Raw genomic sequence first — 19,611 nt, forward strand, 5'->3', positions numbered from 1 at the left:
TTAACCCATAGGTTCCGCATAGTATTATTGAATATCAATATTATTTCATTAAACTATTTTATTCACATATGATATTAATAGGCAGAGAGAATGAAATCTATAGCTGATGAAGCAGTAGCAAAGCAGAAAGAAATCGACATTCAGTGTCAGCACAAAATAACTGAAATGGTAGCACTTATGGAAAAGCATAAGGTAAACACAACTTATTTTTATACATACAAGCTAGAATCAAGCTAGAATCACGTGGGATGGAGCTGGAGCTTTCTATATTTGCTGCATTGGTTCTCATTTTCCAACAAATGAGCTATTATTTATATTATATACCGGTATATTAAAAGGTACTTTTAAATAGTGAGATCTGCTGCTGCAAAAAAAGTAAGTGTAGCTCCAGTTGTAGCAATGTAAACATTTGAACTCTCATGAGGTATTTACCTTTGGTGTGTCGGTGATTTATTTATAACAAAAAAACTGGGGTGTCTGAAATGTTGGTTGTGTATATTATCTGATGGGGGTGTAGGTGTTATATTGATTTATTTATTTAATAAATTTGTACACTGCTTGATTGTAAAAACAAACAAACAAACCCTGTCAAAAGGTGAAATAATAAAATCAAGAAAAAAATACAACCATACTTAAGAACATATCCAAATTAAAATACTAAAACAGATTCAAATTACCTTGATATATGTGTCATTAATCTTTCAACATGTATTTATTTATTTTATTTCTATACCGCCCTATACCCAAAGATCTCAGGGCAGTTCACATAAAATATCAAATACATAAAATCAAAATAAAAACAACAACCCAATAAAAAAAACCCAAAGAGCCAGCATTTTAAAAAGAGTATGTAGATCAAGTCAGGCAAAGGCCTGGTTAAAAAGGAACGTTTTTGCCTGGCGCCTAAAGGTGTATAGTGAAGGCACCATGTGAACTTCCCTGGGAAGAGCATTCCACAGATGGGGAGCCACTGCAGAGAAGGCCCATTCTTGTGTTGCCACCCTCCTGACCTCTCAGGGAGGAGGCAGATGAAGAAGGGCCTCAAAAGATGATCTCAGGGTCCAGGTAGGTTCATATGGGAAGATGCGGTCCCTGAGCCATTTAAGGCAGGCATCCCCAAACTTCGGCCCTCCAGATGTTTTGGACTACAATTCCCATCTTCCCCGACCACTGGTCCTGTTAGCTAGGGATCATGGGAGTTGTAAGCCAAAACACCTGGAGGGCCACAGTTTGGGGATGCCTGATTTAAGGCTTTATAGGTCAAAACCAGCACTTTGAATTGGCCCCAGAAACTAATTGGTAGCCAGTGCAGTTGGACCAGGATTGGTGTAATAGGCTTAAACCATCTTGCTCCAGTGAGCAACCTGGCCTCTGAATTCTGCACCAGCTGAAGTTTCCAAACCGTCTTCAGAGGCAGCCCTGTGTATAACACATTGCAGTAATCTAACCTGGAGGTTACTAGAGCATAGACAACAGTAGTTAGGCTATCCCTGTCCAGATAGGGGTGTAGCTGGGACACCAGCCAAAGTTGATGGAAGGCACTCTGGGCCACTTAGGCGACCTGAGCCCCAAGTGACAGCAAAGGGATCCAGGAGTACCCTCAAGCTACGAACCTGCTCTTTCAGGGGTAGCATAACCCCATCCAGAGCAGGCGACCTCCCAGCCATCTGGTCTGAGGAACCACCCACTAACAGTGCCTCAGTCTTATATGGATTGAGCTTTAGTTTGTTGGCTTTCATCCAGTCCATTACTGAGGCAAGACACTGGTCCAGCACTTCCACTGCCTCACCTGCAGATGTAAAGGAGAAATAGAACTGAGTATTATCAGCCCCGAGTGCTCACTGGAAGGACAGATCCTGAAGCTGAGGCTCCAATACTTTGGCCACCTCATGAGAAGAGAAGACTCCCTGGAAAAGACCCTGATGTTGGGAAAGATTGAGGGCACTAGGAGAAGGGGATGACAGAGGACAAGAGGACACTATTCTCAAAGCTACCAACATGAGTCTGACCAAACTGCGGGAGGCAGTGGAAGACAGGAGTGCCTGGTGTGCTCTGGTCCATGGGGTTACGAAGAGTTGGACACAACTAAACGACTAAACAACAACAATTATCACATACTGCTGACAACGTACTCCAAACCTCCGGATAACCCCACCCAGCGGGTTCATGTGGATGTTAAACAACATGGGGGAGAGAATTGAGCCCTGTGGAACACATTGGTGGTTCCACAGGGCTGAAAAGCACTCCCCAAGTAACACCCTCTGGGAACGACCATCCAAGTAGGACTGGAACCACTGCAAAGCAGTGCCACCCACTCCGAGTTCGGAGAGTCGCTCCAGAAGGATACCATGGTTGATGGTACTGAAAGCCACTGAGAGGTTGAGAAGAATTAACAGGGACATGCTTCCCTTGTCTCTCTCTCGACAGAGGTCATCGTACAGGGTGACCAAGGCAGTTTCTGTGCCAAAACCAGGCCTAAACCTTGTTTGAAATGGATCCAGAAAATCAGCTTTTTCCAAGAGCACCTGGATCTGATCTGCGATCATTCGCTCCAGAACCTTGCCCAAGAAAAGGAAAAAAGCAACAGGCTGGTAGTTTGTTAGGTTTTCTGAATCCAGGGAAGGTTTTTAATGGAGTGGTTTTACCACTGCCTTCTTCAAACAGGCAGGAACCACCTCCTCTCGTAAAGAGGCATTGATCACCTCCTTGGCCCAGCCAGCTGTTCCTGCCCTGCTGGATTTTATCAGCTAAGAAGGACAAGTGGTTGCCCTGATTGATCCGAGCACCTTGTCCAACTGAAACTCATCCAACACAACAGGACTAGACTGTGCTCTGGGCACCCCATGAGATTCATCTGCTATAACAGCAGAGTCTTGGTGGATGCAAGCAATTTTATCCTCAAAATGCTTTGCAAAACAAGTCACAGCGAGCTACTGTTGGTTCTATCACCTGTACCAGCCTGTAAAAGGCCCCATACAACCCAGAAAAGCTCTGCTGGACAACATGATGAGGATGCAATGGAGGCAGCAAAGTATGCCTTCTTTGCTGCCTTCACTGCCACTAGGGAGGCTTGATAATGAGTCCTTACCAGTGTTTGGTTGCATTCATTCAGATATTTCCTCCACTTGCATTCACTTGTATAGTTAATATTTTGTGGCTAGGGTTTTGTTTTGTTTTTTTACATCTTTTTCCCATTGTGAAATTAGTGCTTATATTCATACAAATAAATATACTAAAGTGGAGGGGAGGAATCAGACAAAATCTACACCAATCTGGAAGCACCCATAGTAGTTCTTTTAGGCTAGGATTATATACCCACTTACCTCAGAATAAGCCTGATTGAATTCCATTAGGACTTGTGTATAAACATATTTTGCTGCTAATTATCAGTTGAAATGAAAACAGTTCAGGGAGAGGGGAAGCAACTGGAGCTGGTCTCTTAGCAGAGCTAATGGACTGGTGCTGCTTACCACCTTCCTCTGTTCCAAGCAGGCAGAATAAGCAGTTAAATATTATAAGTTAATTAACATATGACCATCTCCTCTATGCAGCATCACTATGATAAAACTGTTGAAGAAAAAGATGCACTATTAGAATGCTATAGGAGAAAAGAACAAGAGGTATCATCAACAATAGGATCTTTGGTAAGAATACCTCCTAAGCTATTTTCAGCCATGGTGTGGCTAGAGGTTATCCGTTACTGTCCCATCAGTACCTATTTCTATATTTTATTATGATTCAATGCCATTTCTTTAATCCAATGGAGGAATTTCTGTGTGGGAACTAGATGTCATTGCCCAATTTTGAATCAAAATGAAACCAACAACTTTATTAAATGTAGACAAATGTTATAACTATTTTGAAATGTACTCGGAGTCGAGAGTGAATTTCATGCTCTTTATTCAGCTCATAGTCATCAAGGAGAAGAGGAGAAGAAGAAGAATGGCTCTTTTCCCAAAACCATCTGCTTATATACATTATTTACACAATGGGCCTTGCGTGATTGGCTACTTCAGGGCTACACCTGTGGGCCAATTATATTGTGGATTGACTTCTGCCTGCAGCCTGATTGGCTGCTCCTACAGGCCAATCAGGTAGCAGATTCACTTCTGCCCGCCGCCTGATTGGCTGCTCCAGCAGGCCAATCAGGTTGCGGATTCACTTCCACCTGGAGTTGGATTGGGTAGCTCCCGCTGTTTCTGAATCCTATTGTTCTAGGATTCAGCTCAGTACATAACATATTTACAGTACTCCTGTACATCTATAGGAAACAGGAGGGTTAAACTGAAATGAAAATAAATGAGACAAGGAGTACTGATGAAGATATATATTAATGGTGAATTGAATTCAATAATGTGGCTTTTACTGTAGCTGACAGATCACTATCCACCCATGCAGAGAGGCACTTTATTTTGCAATCCATTAACAAAGAAAAGTTCAGTTAAATTTTATTTTTATTTTATTAAATTTATGCAAAGCTCTTTTTCTGAAAAAGTTGAGCATGTGAACGGGTTTTTAAATAGACTCCGAGCTACTAAGTTTTTACCTAATTATCATTCTCAGAAAAGTGAACTTTCCAATAAGAAAAAGGAACTCTCCTCCCTTCAGGAGCAGCTTAAAACAGAAATAGAAGCGAAGGTATATCTTCTGATTTTTTAATTTTATGCACACAATTCTGTGAAAATAATCTGGGTTACTTTATGTCTCCCTTATGTCCAAGAATTGTTTTTTTACTTTTAAAATAGCCCTAAAGAAGAGTGAATGACACCCAGTGGCAATATGCTTCTAATGAATAATGATGATTTTGCCTTTTTAAGACAACCATTGTCTAACTTATAAAAATGCTTTTTAAGCAGATGCTTGTTAAACACCTGAAGGGAAAAAAAGTGAGGGAAGGAAAATATGAGTTGTTTTTAATCATAAAAGCACAAAAGTTTCATTAACAGTACTGTTCAAATTGTTCAAACTGTTGACATAAAGCATACTGGGGGAATATTAGGCTGCAATTCCTGGATCCAACAAGTGGTAAAATCTAAGTAAGTTTTCAAATTCCTGGAACAGCATCATGGCAGGGGTGTAGGAAGGGTGTGTGTGGTGGGGGAGGTCCGCCCCGTGTGTCATTGCAGAAGGGGGTGACAAAATTCCCCCTGGGTGGATCGCGCCACTGCGCTGCAATCAGCCTCCCGCCAGGAGGTCATCTGCGCTGGTCATCTGTGCTACATAGAGACCTGCTCTGTAAAAGTGGTGGTGATGCAAGCTGAGCAAATCACATTCAGATTGAAATGGAATTCAGACTTATCAATTTCTGTTAAGTGTCGAATCAAATAAGTCATGAGGATGCCTGGGGTGCTGTAGAGCTGTAACACTAGTTTCCTGGCTTTGGGATCACTGGTGCTTATGATGAGAAAGTGGGGAGAGGCTGAGGTGATGGGGAAACTGGCATGGCTTAGGTGCACCATTTGAGCCAATCCAGCATTCCTGCGCCCTACTTTATCCCTCTTGTCAAACAGTAGCAACCTGGCTGTCAAGAAGCTAGCATTGCAGCTATCCCACCATGTAAGCCACTTCTGGCACAATAAAGAGAATTACCCTGGAAATCCTTACATAGAAATTGCAGAAACAAAAACTAAGTACTTAGTTCATTAATTTCCCTCAGATTTGCAGTGATACTTTGATGTTAGGTAGAATATACTCAGTGAGGTCAGGACAAGATTAAAAGAAATATATTTTTGGACCTTAAAGATTATTTGATCTAGCTTGACCATGGAGTTCTCATCTATGTAATGCTTCACCAAAGGTAAAGGGTAATTTTAATTGGCTACACAGGATTCCCCCATACTAGAGGTATCTAGCCCATGCCTCTAATCATTTTTGGACTGTAATGTCCTTCAACCTTGACCGTTAGCCATGCTGCCTGGGACTGGTGGGAGTTGGAGTACAACATTTGGAGGCTAGGGTGGCCATCAGAGAGGGGCAATGGTGCAGACCTGGCCTCATGGTACTGGTGAATTGCTGGGAGGGAGGGAGGGAGGGAGGGAGGGAGGGAGGGAGGGAGGGAGGGAGGGAGGGAGGGAGAGAGAGAGAGAGAGAGAGAGAGAGAGAAAGCAGTAAGATGGCAGGGAATTTGGTGCTATGAAATGTACTGGTGGAGCCGTCCAGCTCTCCTGCCACCTCGCCTTTCCCCCTTTTCCTCCTGGTAAACTTCAACAACACTGCTGCCAGGAGACCAGGTCATGCAGTTGCTCCCCCCACTCCACACTCGCACTGGCTGCTCCTGTCAGGAGAGCAACAGGTTATTGTAGGAGCCATTAGCTTAAATCCATTTTGTCTGTCTTTTGAGGAATTGGAGTTTTAGACCTCAAGAACATCTTGAAAGCATTCTATTTTCTGGTATTCCACATGCAGTGAATCAAGTGGTAATAAAAATGAAGGTGTAGGTATTAGACCTGATCTTCTAAGATCATTCCCTACTAAATGAAAGATATTAAGATAGAGAAATGTGTGAAATCTGAAATCCTACACTTTGGAACCTGTGTTTTGTTTTGTTTTGTTTTGTTTTGGCCTCATGGAATATAAAGCAGCTTGGGTGGTGGGGTAAGCACATTCTTCCCACAGTGCACAAACCTAATCCAGTTGGGATGTAGGGGGTCCTTCATAGCTGATTTTAACCCTTAAAAAACAACTGTGGTAGAGCTGATAATGGTTTTCTGAGCTTCTCACTTAACTGCTCACTTATTGTCTTGTGCTAATAAAAAGTATATTTAAACAGAAAACTTCCAAAGTTTTTTTTTAAGTTGCACTATTTACCTCTGTCTAGGAAAAGCTAGCAAGAGAAGCAAATAAAGGCAACATTTCTAAAAAAGAAAAAAGGCATCAGGTGACCATTACTTCTGTTTTTCAAAATTATTATGCTTTGCTATAATATAGCATTCAACTTTTATTGCATAAGTAGTGAAGTAGTGAAATTTTCTAGTAAAAATTGTTGTTATGGTAGTTACTCCATATTTTTATGCTTTCTTAATTAATTGTAGAAAACACAAACATCCTTTTGGGAAACACCTAAAACCAGTAGCCTAGATTCTCCATCTCTTCATTCCAAAAAGAAAATGTCCCCAAATTTGCCACCTGGTAATGTGAACAAGTTGGAATACAAAGAAAAGTCTTCTTGGACACCTGCCAGGGTTTGTTTCTTAATATATTACGTTTCGATTTTATGTACTTGTTTGTTATCTACTTGTTTATCTATATTTGTTCAGAGTTTGATTTAAGACTCTCATTTCTAAATTTTGTATGAAAAAGTATATTTTCTTTCTTTTCTTTTTAAAAAATCATTATTTAGAAAGTAATATTTGGCTTAAAGTTTCTATTCTCCAAACTTCACTGCTGCCCTGCCCCATCTGGTAAGTGGCAACAGTGTCACTGTCAGGAGGGCAGTGGCATCATCGCCCCACTGCACTGGCTGCTTGTAGATCCATGGCTTTGTTTTCTTGTTTTACCTTTATTTCCAGATTTCTGATTATTTTTTGTGTTGTGTATTTACCACTTTATGTAGTTAATGAGTGATGCAATATTCCTTTACTTTATTGTGATTTGATGGTTCCTTTATCCTCAGCTAACCAGTAATGTGGGTGGCGCTGTGGTCTAAACCACTGAGCCTAGGGCTTGCCAATTGGAAGGTTGGCGGTTCGAATCCCCGCGACGGGGTGAGCTCCTGTTGCTCGGTCCCAGCTCCTACCCACCTAGCAGTTCGAAAGCACATCAAAGTGCAAGTAGATGAATAGGTACTACTCCGGCAGGAAGGTAAACGGAGTTTACAGGCACTGCTCTGGTTCGCCAGAAGTGGCTTAGTCCCGCTGGCCACATGACCCGGAAGCTGTCTGCAGACAAATGCCGGCTCCCTCGGCCTATAGAGTGAGATGAGCACTGCAACCCCAGAGTCCTCCGTGACTGGACCTAACAGTCAGGGGTACCTTTACCTTTAACCAGTATTGTAGCTTGTGACTTTTAAATGCTGTAAGCAAGCAATATAGATCAGAAGCTCCATTCACTGACATTGACTTGTTTAGGGTGTAGGTTTAATGTGTAGGTCTGTCATGTATCAAAGCTTCACTAAGCACCCAGATGGTAGAGTACTAGCGAAAATAGCCCCTATCATTTAATACTGATAAGATAGCTGGGTTGCAGAGTTATGTGCTGGGGAGGTTCACTTGCCACTCTTGTTGTTGTTACTTCATAATTGCCTTCCACATATATGTCATAAGGCAACATACAGAGAGAGAGAGAGAGAGAGAAAACACTCATTATTGAAACCAGCCAAGAGGTGTCTGTAACACATACACAGAAGTGGCTCACTCAGTGGTGCAGTGGTGCAATGCTACCTTGCCAGCAGCAGCACTGCCACTTACTCAGAGGGAGTACAGTGCAGGCTGGAAAGCTAGCCTTGCATTTCCACCCACTAGGCAAGTTGCTTATACTTATGCAGTGCTAGCTGAGAAAAAAAGTTGGAATCCACTTCAACCACATGCACTTATTTCACAACAATTTTTTATTTTGGGAAAGCCTAAGAAGGTTTGTAGGGACCACTCCGTTACAATCTACACATATCTTTTTGGGATTAATATTTTCCGTTCTCATTAATCTAAATGTTTTTCACTTTTACCAATCAAGACCTACAAATTTCCTTACAAATCAAGTCTTCTGTGCACAAAAAATGTTACATATGTAGTTGAATCTCCATATTTTGGGGCTGTATTCATGGTTTCTTATATTGGAACAGGTCTCACATGCCCAGAAATAACAGGGCATAAGGAGCTGCCTGATGGTACTTTCTATCTGTACATAGCACAATGCTGAAGAAAAGGATCTGTGAACAAGGGCTTCTAGGTTTCAAAGGGTCTCTCTCTCTCTCTTTTAAAAAAGGTTAAATTTAATTTAGCATCATGGATTTTTTAAAAATATTTCTTTTATTTCATATAGACTTACACTGTGAAAACACCTCCAAAATCTAAATTACTAGGAGAAAGCACCAGCCTACTTTCAGAAGAAGTAGCAAAGAAAAAAAGAAAAGTTATATTAGAACTGGATACTCAGTCAGATACCTCTGAGAACAACGACCTCCTGGTATTAGTTTGAAAATAAGAAATATATATGTGTGTTTGTAAAGAGGCATTCAAAGTGCTTTTTGTCTGTAACTATCCTATCAAATGCCATTCCTTTTGCTTTACAACATAAAATATGCCCCCCCGCCATATAAATGATTCCATAGATTATCTCCCCCACTCCAAAAAAAGTAACTGCTTTTCTCATCAGAACAGATGATTACTACTCCTTGATCAGATGTTCTTGGAACCAATGAAGTAACAACTAACCTAGCCAGATCATTTCCCCCTCAAGATTCACATATGTCTGAACAAAAAAACAACACCTTAGATAGAGGCATATATTATGTTTGGTAAATTTCTTTTATTACCTCCCCCCTTTGGACTGGACCCTCCCCCCGCAGATGTTGGACTCCTATCATTACTGACTGTTGGCCATGCTAACTGGGTGTTATGAGAGCTGAAGTCCAACAACATCTGGAGGATTACGTGTCCCTGATTTAGAGCTTTCCAAAGATCTTTCTAATTGTTATTGGAAATTCTTCTTAATTTGAAATGTCATATAGTAATATAACTAACCAAATTATTTCTTGGTGTGTAATGAAAGTCATGTCTAGCCAGTCTTCTGTAGTTTCCATTACATACTTATATGAAACATAATATTGTTTTTAGATTGCATAATATTGTTATGTGTTCCCCAGTTCTCTGAACAGTGAGATGGTCTAAGAAGCAGTGCTATAGGGTTTCATTTCCTTAATGAGAGAGCCAGAAATTCATGGTATTCTTGTAATAATTGTTTCTTTGTTTTTCACCTATATACATACAAGAAGCAAGCAGTCTCTTAAAAGCAGAGAGTATTGCCACTCAGCCTGTTTTAGTTCCCAGAAAACAGCTTATACAGCCCCAGCCTTGTGGCTGCACCTCAGTTCTTAGCTATTCCCAGCTAAGCCCTCTCAGTGCTCTTCTCTTTGTGTGGTGTCCAACTAAGTTTTAATCAGAGTAGACCAAATGAAATTAGTAAACATGGCTAAGTTAGGTCTACTGATTTCAATAGGTCTACTTTGACTGAAGCTCAGTTGAATACCACATTTTGTTTCCTTCTTGGTTCTGGACCAACATACATAGTAATGACATAAAGTATAAGGAGCTGCCTTATATCAAGTTAGACCCATAGTCCATCTAGCACAGTACTGTTGATATGTGCCTAGCATAATGCTGCATACAAACATCTGTGAACTAGGGCCTCTAGGTTTAAAAAGTCATAGGATGTTTCTCCTTATTCTTAAACTGGATGTGTGTAATGAAATAATTTTTCCATAGTGTATATTGAAAAATGAAAGGAAAGACTCTAGATGTTACTATGCATTTATTTTATTTTATTTTTTTAAAAACAATTTCTTTTCAAGAGCATCGTGTCAGAGGAAGAAATGTTTAAAAAGCTGTATAACGATTATCCACAAACTTCTCGCCTATATGTCATGACACCAAAAAAGGTATCTTCACAATTTTACTAAAAGCCAAAACATATATCACAATTGCCGTGTTAATAAAATTAAGTGAAGTTTTCAATTTTGTGTACAGGATCCCATGCCACCAACTTTGAAAACTCCTGGATCTTCTGTTAAGGTTACAGCTTTAAGAAAGGTCCGAGATGCTGGATGGACTGCAATCTCCAAAGCGGATAGAAAGAAAAAAATGAAAGAAGCTGGAAAACTTTTTGCATAAGTGAAACTTACTGTAATGTTGAACTAATTGTTTAGCTTACCATATTTGAATACTCTGCCTTCATTACATTTTTGTCCCAGTAAGTTTTTTTTAAAAAATAGATAGTGTGTCCTGAGTCTGCTTTTTAAAGGGATCTTCTCTGCTATTAACCCCAACAAAAAAAATTCTGGGAAAGTATTGCTCTGGAATGGAATTGTTGTAAAATAAGATGCAAAATAGCACATGGAGAAAAAATGATTTGAAAAAGGAGGGTAATAATAAAAATGTAACACAACTGAAAATCAAAATAGGAACTTATCAATTTAATAGATTGAGATCACACATGAGGGAGGGGAGTCAGGAGGGGAAGTAGGAGGGTGGGAAAATGGGGAAACGTATATTATTTTGATAATAAGTTAATGTTTAAGGTTAAATGTATGTATCTGGAGTTTTTCTTTTGTAGAAGTTTGTTGAGTTGTAATCAAATTAAAATTTATCTATTTGACAATGTATGAATTTTAAACCTAATTTTTAAAAAAGAAATTGAAAGTCATTTGTTGTCACTGAGTAGCAGATAACTGTATTCCATTGCTGTAAATGTTCCTTGTTTTCAAATAAATATACTTTATTAATTTTATTTTCTTATTTTTATTGAGCTGGATAGACGTTCAAATATTTATTGAAGCCACTTTAAAAGAGTTCCTGTGTTCCAACAATTATATGCCTCCTGGTGGTATCTGAAATGTTCCCTCATAAGTTGAAGAAAAGTCCACTTCTTTTTCACCAGGCAAAAACTCCAGTCTGTATTGTCCAGGTTGAGCACTAAATGGTAACTGATCAATCTGAAGCTCATCATCATCATACACTGTCATGTTGGAATTAGAAATTCTTGGTGCATCATATAAGCCTCCTGATATTACAAGTGTGTCATCTGGAGTAGCATATCTGTCCACTGTAAACAGTTAAAAAAAAATAATATTACTGGGAAATGATATAGAAAAATTCCTTCCAGTAGCACCTTAGAGACCAACTAAGTTTGTCAAATCTTCCTTGTGCAATGATACAATTTAAGTAGTATCCATAGAAAATTGCCAGCATCCAGTTCAGATATACAACATATCCAGTGAGGATGTTACAATAAAAGGCCTTCCTGGCAAAAGAAATATGTTGGCATGGGTCCAAAGCAGCACATGTGAATGTTCTCATTCCTCCTTTCAGAGGCAGCCCCTTACACTGGTCAAAAGGGTCATTTGCCTTTTGCAGCAGTACCTCAAGATACTCAGGGGGCTTTGATATGAGCAAAAATATGTTTTATGAATGTGTGCACCCAGTACTCCATGCTCCAGGTCCTTGGCTATATTCCTTTACATATTTCAAAAAACAGAAATATTTTTAAAGCTAAACTTTGATACTCAAAAACTAAAACTAAAAAAAAAAACCTTCCATGATGCATCCATCATACTCTCTCCTACATTTATGTCTCCTTTTCTCTCATGCATACATTTAGGTTGTATCCCTTCCCTACAGAAAACTATCACATTGTCTGGTAAACCCAATGTTTCCTGCTGCTGAAACTCCACTTTCAGACTCTACACTCCACACAACAAACAGCTAAATTTTACCACTAGACTGAGAAACGGCAGTAGTACCTCTTGGAGCTGTTTTAAATTGTTACCATTTGCTGTGCCCTTCCATTACTTAGCATGTAGTGGTTGGTAAGTGGCTAAGGGGAGACAGCTACTATGAATGAAAATAAAAAGCAGAGAATTGCCCCTTCCCATCATTACTCACTAGTGTACATGATATTGGTATTTGATTTAAAATATACAAACCTGTTTCAAAAGAGGCATCATATAGTGGATGATGGGAAAATTGGTCTCTTCGTTTTCGATATTTATTGAAAATATATATAATGAATCCGAGAATTGTCAGTGCGAGAACAATGGCAAAAAATATGGTGAGGATGGTATCTGAATTGCTCAAACCGGATCCTTCTGCTGCAATGAAATAATACAGAAAGCCTACTAATAGTTTGAAAAAGCTCAGTAAAACTTAGCTTGAAAAAGCTTAGTGTGCTGCTGACTGCAAATCAGTGTGCATGTTTATTCAGACATTTGTCCAATCAATGATAATGGGACTTCTAGATAAGTATATTTAGGGTCTTGGGGTTCACTACTAAAGTAGTCTAGTTATTGCTATGGATGCTTTCATTATGTGTCGTTTTCAATATCAAACAATTTAAGAGTGACTCCTCTAATGTGCATATAAGGAAGGTAAACATTGTTCCAATATGTCCTTGTAGTCTGATGGGATACCTTTTCCTAAGAACAAACATGCTTTTTGGAACCCATAGGGGGAAAGCTATGTGTGGGAAGGGAGATTTGGGGCAGATAAACAGGAGGCACTCCTCCTCCTGCCACTTCTCTACTCTTAACATAGCTTTTCACTATAAAACAACATCACAGCATCTGGTCTCAGTTTACATGTGTTTGCCTGTAACTTTATATTTTGTCCATCAGACCTACCTGGAAACTGAATTGCTGAAACTGAATTGCTGCTGATCAGTGGTGCAGTTTTAGAAGGCTGGACTGTCGGTTTTAATGTGGTAGCTGAAGTTGTGACATTGAAATCTACAACTGTGGCTTGATGTGTAGAATTAGTAGAGAATGACTCTGTTGGAAATGTCATCTCAGTTTTGGCTTCAGCAGTGATAGCTGATGTTTCTGTATGAGGAGAATGGGTGCTTTGTAGAAGCGTAGGAAAGTTGGTAATATTCACTGTTGTTGTGAATGTACTCAAGCTGGCACTTCCATTCTGCAATATAGTGATGTTGTCTGCTTCTGTACTGGAAACAGTCAGCCTTTCAGTCCTAGGTGTGCTATTCATTGCTGGGATGTAGTCTTTAGTCTGAAGTGAAACTGCCTTCAGTATGATGGAGACTACAAGGCAAACATATGTTCTTTTGTCCATCATAGCTTTCTGTTTTTCCTCATCAATTATGTTAGCTTTTTCTCCTGTGGAAACATATTTAAAACAACAATAACAGAGTTGTGGGTATAAATGCAAAAGCACTTAGAGGTGTAAAAGGCATTAAACTTTATCTTCTCAGTTAATAGTTCTTTCATATAAGGCGCACACCTCTCTGGTCTGAGAGAGACAAGCAGGGTTAGAAAAACACATTCTGTGTAATTACCAATTGATTCTGCCTCATGAGAGGTAAGAGACAAACATGGATGCTCTGAGTAGAACCAGCAGAAGCCTTTACCGCCAAACCAAGTAGTTCAATGCTTCATTGTCAATTCTGTGGCTTATTGAAGGCATGTACCTCAGCAGAAATACGGTACATAAATGGAGCCTTAGCGTGTCACAACTGTGACAGCATAGTTACAGGTAGGTAGCCGTGTTGGTCTGAGTCGAAGCAAAATAAAAAAAATCCTTCAGTAGCACCTTAAAGACCAACTAAGTTTATATTTTGGTATGAGCTTTCGTGTGGGTATCTGAAGAAGTGTGCATGCACACGAAAGCTCATACCAAAATATAAACTTAGTTGGTCTTTAAGGTGCTACTGAAGGAATTTTTTTATTTTGCTGTGATAGCATGTTTTCCTTGGACTTGGGTTAACTTTGACATATGCTAGATTCAGCCCTGAGCAATTAATTTACTGAGTCTTAGATTCCTATCAGTAACATGTGAAAGATAGTGTCAGACCTCACAGGGCAAAAAGGATCAAGCTGATTGATGCAGTTTGTAATCATGAGCTGTGAATGTGGAACAATAATAATTGGCCTTTGGCATACTGAAAACTTGTAACCTTTGCCTCCGTTGGGCCTTATCACCACTGTACTCTGCTAGGGTATGAATACCCTGTGCTAATGTGAAGGGCTTAACAGTTTCAATAGCACTACCAGAACCAGATGTTTAAAAGAACTATGCTGGTAGGTTATATTTTGGTCCAAAGACTCACAGAAAAAATTTCAAAAGCAAAATAAAACAGAAATATGTACAGGGAAAGGATTCCAAGGCAGCTAATATGTTTTATCCAGAGCATGTAGGATTCTATTTCTTATTACTTCTAAGAGGAATTCAGCCACGGTCAGGGTAGTATCGTTTGACATATCTCCAATGAGGTACTTAAGGAAGAAAGTTTCAGATTTCCCAGTTAAGTTTACCAATAAGGGTTTAATTATTTTATCTCTGGCTTGTTTGAACTGCTCACATTGTAGTAGGATATGCTTCATAGAGTCAAAACCTTGAGAACATAAGCAGAGCCTATTCTGATAGGGTATGCCAGACAGTCTGCCATTTAGTACTTCTGATGGAAATACATTTAGTCTGGCTTTGGTGAATAATCGATGATAGAGACAGACAAATTCATGAAATATGATGGTAACTGAAAATCATGGTCATAGTGAATTCCATATGCAAACGGTCCACAGGTTACATAAGACCTAGAGCAAAGATTGCTGTATGAAATATCCCATAACCTCTGCCTCAGGGATTTAAGGGCAATATCATATCACTTCCGGTCTGTCGCCAGCTCCGTTCGGCAGGACTCGCCTCAGGCTCCGTGGGGGGGGGGAAGAGCTGCGAGGGCGACGCAGCTCCCGAAAAAGAGCCCCAGATTGTGCGTTCTGGGGATGAAGAGCTCAGCGGTGCTCCATTTGTGCCCCCTTTACCTCCCGGTAAGCTCGAGAAGGGCTCCGGTGAGAGTGGAGGTGAGAGGCGCAGGAGCCATTTTGAGTGTCATTTTACCCTCACGGGGTGAAGCCCTGCGCCGGCGGAGGAGAACGATGAATTCTTCCTTTAAAGTAAGAATTTGATTTGTTGGATAAGCCTAAGGATAAAACGTTGATTTGACAAGAAGATTTGGAAATGGGGCAACTTAAAAAGGAAGTCGGTTGCTACCCTCTGAGAGACAGCAAAGCAGTTAACTAACTCTTAGCTGTCAAAAGGATCAGAAACATTCAATTTATTAGGAAGTGGACTTAAGAGCTCCTCTGTAGCAGGCACAGGGGAGAGGGTTGACTAAAGTAAAATGGCCTGCGAGATACTGACATTTGATAAAAGAAATTTCCTCTGAAAGCTGGACCCGAGTCCCTGGATGGTTCGATGGAAGGATTTGGAGTTAATTAAAGTATTGGATTAATATATTTACTTGGAAACTATTATTTTGGATTTGGGGATTTTATGGACTATGCACAGAAAATGGAGGAAGAGTGCATTCAGTTCAGCCTAAAAAAATGGCGAACTTTGTGTTGGAATCTGATCCCTGCCATTTCCGGTTCTCTAACTTGTTGGATGTGTATGAAATTTGAGATGCAGGAGAAGGAGGAAGCCACAGCAAAAGCACAAGACTTTGTTTTGCAAAAAAAATTCTCACTGCTCACAGACATTAAACAGGAACTAAAGGAAAACAAAGAACAGCTGCAAGAGATCAACAGTTTATGGAGAGACAGACTCTTTATAGAAAGGGGAAATGAGAAAGGATTGAATTCGGAAAACAAGGAAGAAGTGCAAGACGAAGCAATACAAATTTTGGAAGAAGAGGAGGACGAAGAGCATAATGCCCCACAAGTGGCAGATGTGGGGCAGGACATAGATATATTCCTAGGAGCTCTCACAAAACAAACAGTGGTTTCTGCTGGACTCCCAGTGAGAGGGGGGGTCCAGGGGGAAAACTGGGAAATGGAAAAAAAGAAATGTTTTCATGACGTAGAGCAAAAAGAGATTGCAAAGGAAGAGGAGAGGGATGGGGTAACAGGTGCAGCGAGAAAGGGTGGGCAGAACCTGTGGAAGGAAGGTTGGAGGCGAATGTGGGAAAAGGTGGAAGTGAGATGAATATGTAAAGATTATTTTTAATGGATGGATATGTATGGTTTGAATTGGGTACGACAAATGGAATTCATTGAATTGTCCTGAGGATTCGGCTTCAGAAGTAGGGGGGATGATTTTAAATATAAAAGGAAAAATAAAAGTAAGATAGATCTTTTATGATTTAAAATATATTGCATTCCTGGTAAAAAATAATAAGTTAAGAGAAGAAGTATTAGATATAAGAATGATAAGCTAGAATTGAATTAAGGTGAGGATTTGGAATGAGTAGAAATTGAATAAATAAATATATAATTATATGTATAAGATAGTAAAATTTGGAATATGTAAATGGATGTATGATGTATGAAAATAATGTGAAAACTGCTTTAAGAATAATAATAGGGATCGGGGGGGGATGGGGACGGGGGAAGTCTAAAGATTTATGGCAATGGTTAGAATCAAGAGATTTTTCTTTTTTGTTTGTACTTTTTTCTTTTTTCTTTTTATATTTTTCTTTTTTGTCTTGTTATGATGTTATTTCTTTTTTGTTATTAATGGAAAATGAATAAAGATTATTTAAAAAAAAAAAAAAGGGCAATATCATAACCCAGATGATGTAAAAAGGATGGTGAAAGATCAATCAAGGAGGCTTTTTGGGCATAGTTTTCAACCATGAGCTGATAGACTCCACATTGGTTAGATGTAAAAGTAATCCCTTTCCCAGCCGGATACCAAGATCTTTAGCCATTATTTCAAGGCAGTCCACTATGCTTTGGTGCAGAGTGAATATTCACCGGTTTCCAAAAATAGTATTGAATTAGGGACACAGTTTGGGACCTGAAGAAGGACTGAAGGAGGTAAGTTATACAAACAGTCCAAAGCAATGAATTTGTGAATCTGGTTAATAATATTTGGTTAATAGGTTGTTAACTTGTAGTTGACCTTTAACTTTAAATCAACTGCTGAATTGGGAAACAAGGAAACATCTTATTCTCCATCTCCTGCTTGCTGAAATGAGCAGAACTTGAATTATGCATCTAAAGATATGCATCAGGGCCAGCTCAAGATATTTCGGCACCTGAGGTGGACCCCAAAATGGCTCTCTCCTCCCCACCAGGAAAGAAAAGGTGAGGGAAGATCTACATCAGGAATTGGGGGGGGGGGCAGAGATCAACATTGGGATCCACTGCTTCAGTGGATCCTGCCACCTGAGGCACTTGCCTCACCTTGCTTCATGGGTGGGCCAGCCCTGGTACAGATGACAGGCCAAGTCAAAGGCTGGAATAGGGAGGGACAACAGAAGGCATGTCTGCCTACTCCTCTGGTTCATCAGCACAATTAAAGTTTATAAGGCAATTCCAAGTTCGCAACCTGGCAAACTGACAAGAAGCTGCAGCAAGTAGATTTTTTATTTACATTATTTATGTGCTTGTCCACACTTTCTCTTTACCCATGCCTAGAAAGCTTGGGCCCAAGGGGTTTTACAATTCTCCTGTGCTTTCTAGGTACGGGTCTGAGTGGTTTTCTGTTTGTCCCACGGCTTTTTCTATGAAAACTTGCTCTCTACCACTGAACCACAAATCCATGGAAGACCCGATTGACATTTGCTCTGATTCAGCAGTATGGAGTGGGTTTTCCTGGGGGAAAGTGGTGAGACAAGCAGAAGTGTAGACAAACCCTTACTTACGTAACTCCTGCTTCTCAGACAGGCCCAGAACCCCTCCAAAAGACTCTTCTTCAGGTTGAGATCTGTGATTCATCCAAAGCAATACACTCCCCTAACACACACACACACACACACACTCCAAATAAATCTCCTGAAACTCACCAAAGATGATGATGGCAGCAACGGTCCGAGTAACAGATACTTAGCCTTAGCGTGTTTCTGTTTGTTTAATTACTTGGGATATGTTCACTGCAGGGCTGGGCAAAGCCCATAGAGATCTCTATGGTAACGGAAAACTATAAAAGAATTCTAAGATTAGTCATGCAGAACAATTATTGGCTGGCCTGGCCTGGGCTGGCCTGTCATTTGCATATAGCTGAGAAACTTAACAAGAAATAATATGTATGTACCATAAGATTGTGTTTCAGCACAGCATGAATCAACAGGTGTATCAACAAAACAGTTTCTACAACTATCCCCATGACATTTTCATTCCCAATTCTTAAAAGGAACACTTTAACAAGCAGTTTCCTTCTCAAGAGTAAGAAGAGTATTAAAGCCACTGTGCTTTTGATCATAGCCCTACTTATTCTTCAGAAACAAGAGAGAGAGAGAGAGAGAAACTCAAGTCACATGATAGTTGCATCACAGAGACATTCCAAATCAGAACAAAGTTGGATACATGATCTGCATAGAAAGAGGGCTACAAACAAGAAGGTGAAAAGAATTCAGTGTAAATAGCTAGCACGTGGGTGGCTAATGGGTGGCACTCCAGAGCCTGTTGAACTGCAATTCCCCTCAGTCCCAGCCAGTAGTGAGAGATGATGGGAGTTGTACTCCAACCACATCTGGAGAGCCACCCATTAACAGAGGCTGTTTTAGGGGACACAGATACCCTTCTGGAATTTCTCACCAGTTTGTTTTCTGATGAGTACAGAAATAGTTTAGGAAAGAAGTAGTAATTAACCAACAATGTAGTCTGGTTTACCTTGGGCTGCAGAGATATGAAAAGAACGTTCTAGATGACCCTTCCCAGATTTGCCACAGCAGAAAGAGAAGACTAATTCATGAGGAAACAGAAGCAAAGTCTTGAAAAATGAATCTTGTTTGACAAACCAAGCTGCTCTTGTGTTTGCTGGTTATTTCCCTTAGACTAGAAACTAAGCCAATCTTTCACATATGAAAAAAAAGTAATAACCATACTTATAGTTCTGAAGTCACTGCCACAAATCCAGTGCCGCACGATTATTTTTTTCTAGTACCCATCCCTCAGAAATCAGCCACATCTGCTCCAAGATTCTGGGAACAGTACTTTACATATAAGCAGGA

At 40.0% G+C, this 19,611-nt stretch overlaps 2 protein-coding genes across 4 annotated transcripts in view; one reads left to right on the forward strand and one right to left on the reverse strand.

The window, feature by feature from the left end:
• Positions 1-10,823, forward strand: part of SYCP1 (synaptonemal complex protein 1) — a 37,221-nt gene extending 26,398 nt beyond the window's left edge. The window contains 6 exon segments of the mRNA XM_035122187.2: positions 82-192; positions 3,552-3,644; positions 4,564-4,638; positions 7,032-7,181; positions 8,977-9,120; positions 10,680-10,823. Coding sequence (XP_034978078.2) covers positions 82-192; positions 3,552-3,644; positions 4,564-4,638; positions 7,032-7,181; positions 8,977-9,120; positions 10,680-10,823 — 717 coding nt within the window.
• LOC118089406 (uncharacterized) lies at positions 8,443-19,611 on the reverse strand. Of its 3 annotated transcripts, none has more exons than XM_035124040.2 (5): positions 19,486-19,611; positions 18,445-18,578; positions 13,328-13,816; positions 12,635-12,799; positions 8,443-11,754 (listed from the first exon to the last, which is right to left on the reverse strand). In XM_035124040.2, the coding sequence occupies exons 3-5, from the start codon at positions 13,773-13,775 to the stop codon at positions 11,519-11,521; spliced, it is 849 nt and encodes a 282-aa protein (XP_034979931.1). In that variant the 5' UTR covers positions 13,776-13,816; positions 18,445-18,578; positions 19,486-19,611; the 3' UTR covers positions 8,443-11,518. The 3 variants fall into 3 exon arrangements, with proteins under 3 accessions (XP_034979931.1, XP_034979930.1, XP_060133158.1); XM_035124039.2 differs by having other exon boundaries at positions 19,271-19,602; XM_060277175.1 differs by lacking the exons at positions 18,445-18,578; positions 19,486-19,611 and adding an exon at positions 18,304-18,413.

The sequence above is a fragment of the Zootoca vivipara genome, chromosome 7, assembly GCF_963506605.1.
Source record: "Zootoca vivipara chromosome 7, rZooViv1.1, whole genome shotgun sequence".
Lineage (NCBI taxonomy): Eukaryota > Metazoa > Chordata > Lepidosauria > Squamata > Lacertidae > Zootoca > Zootoca vivipara.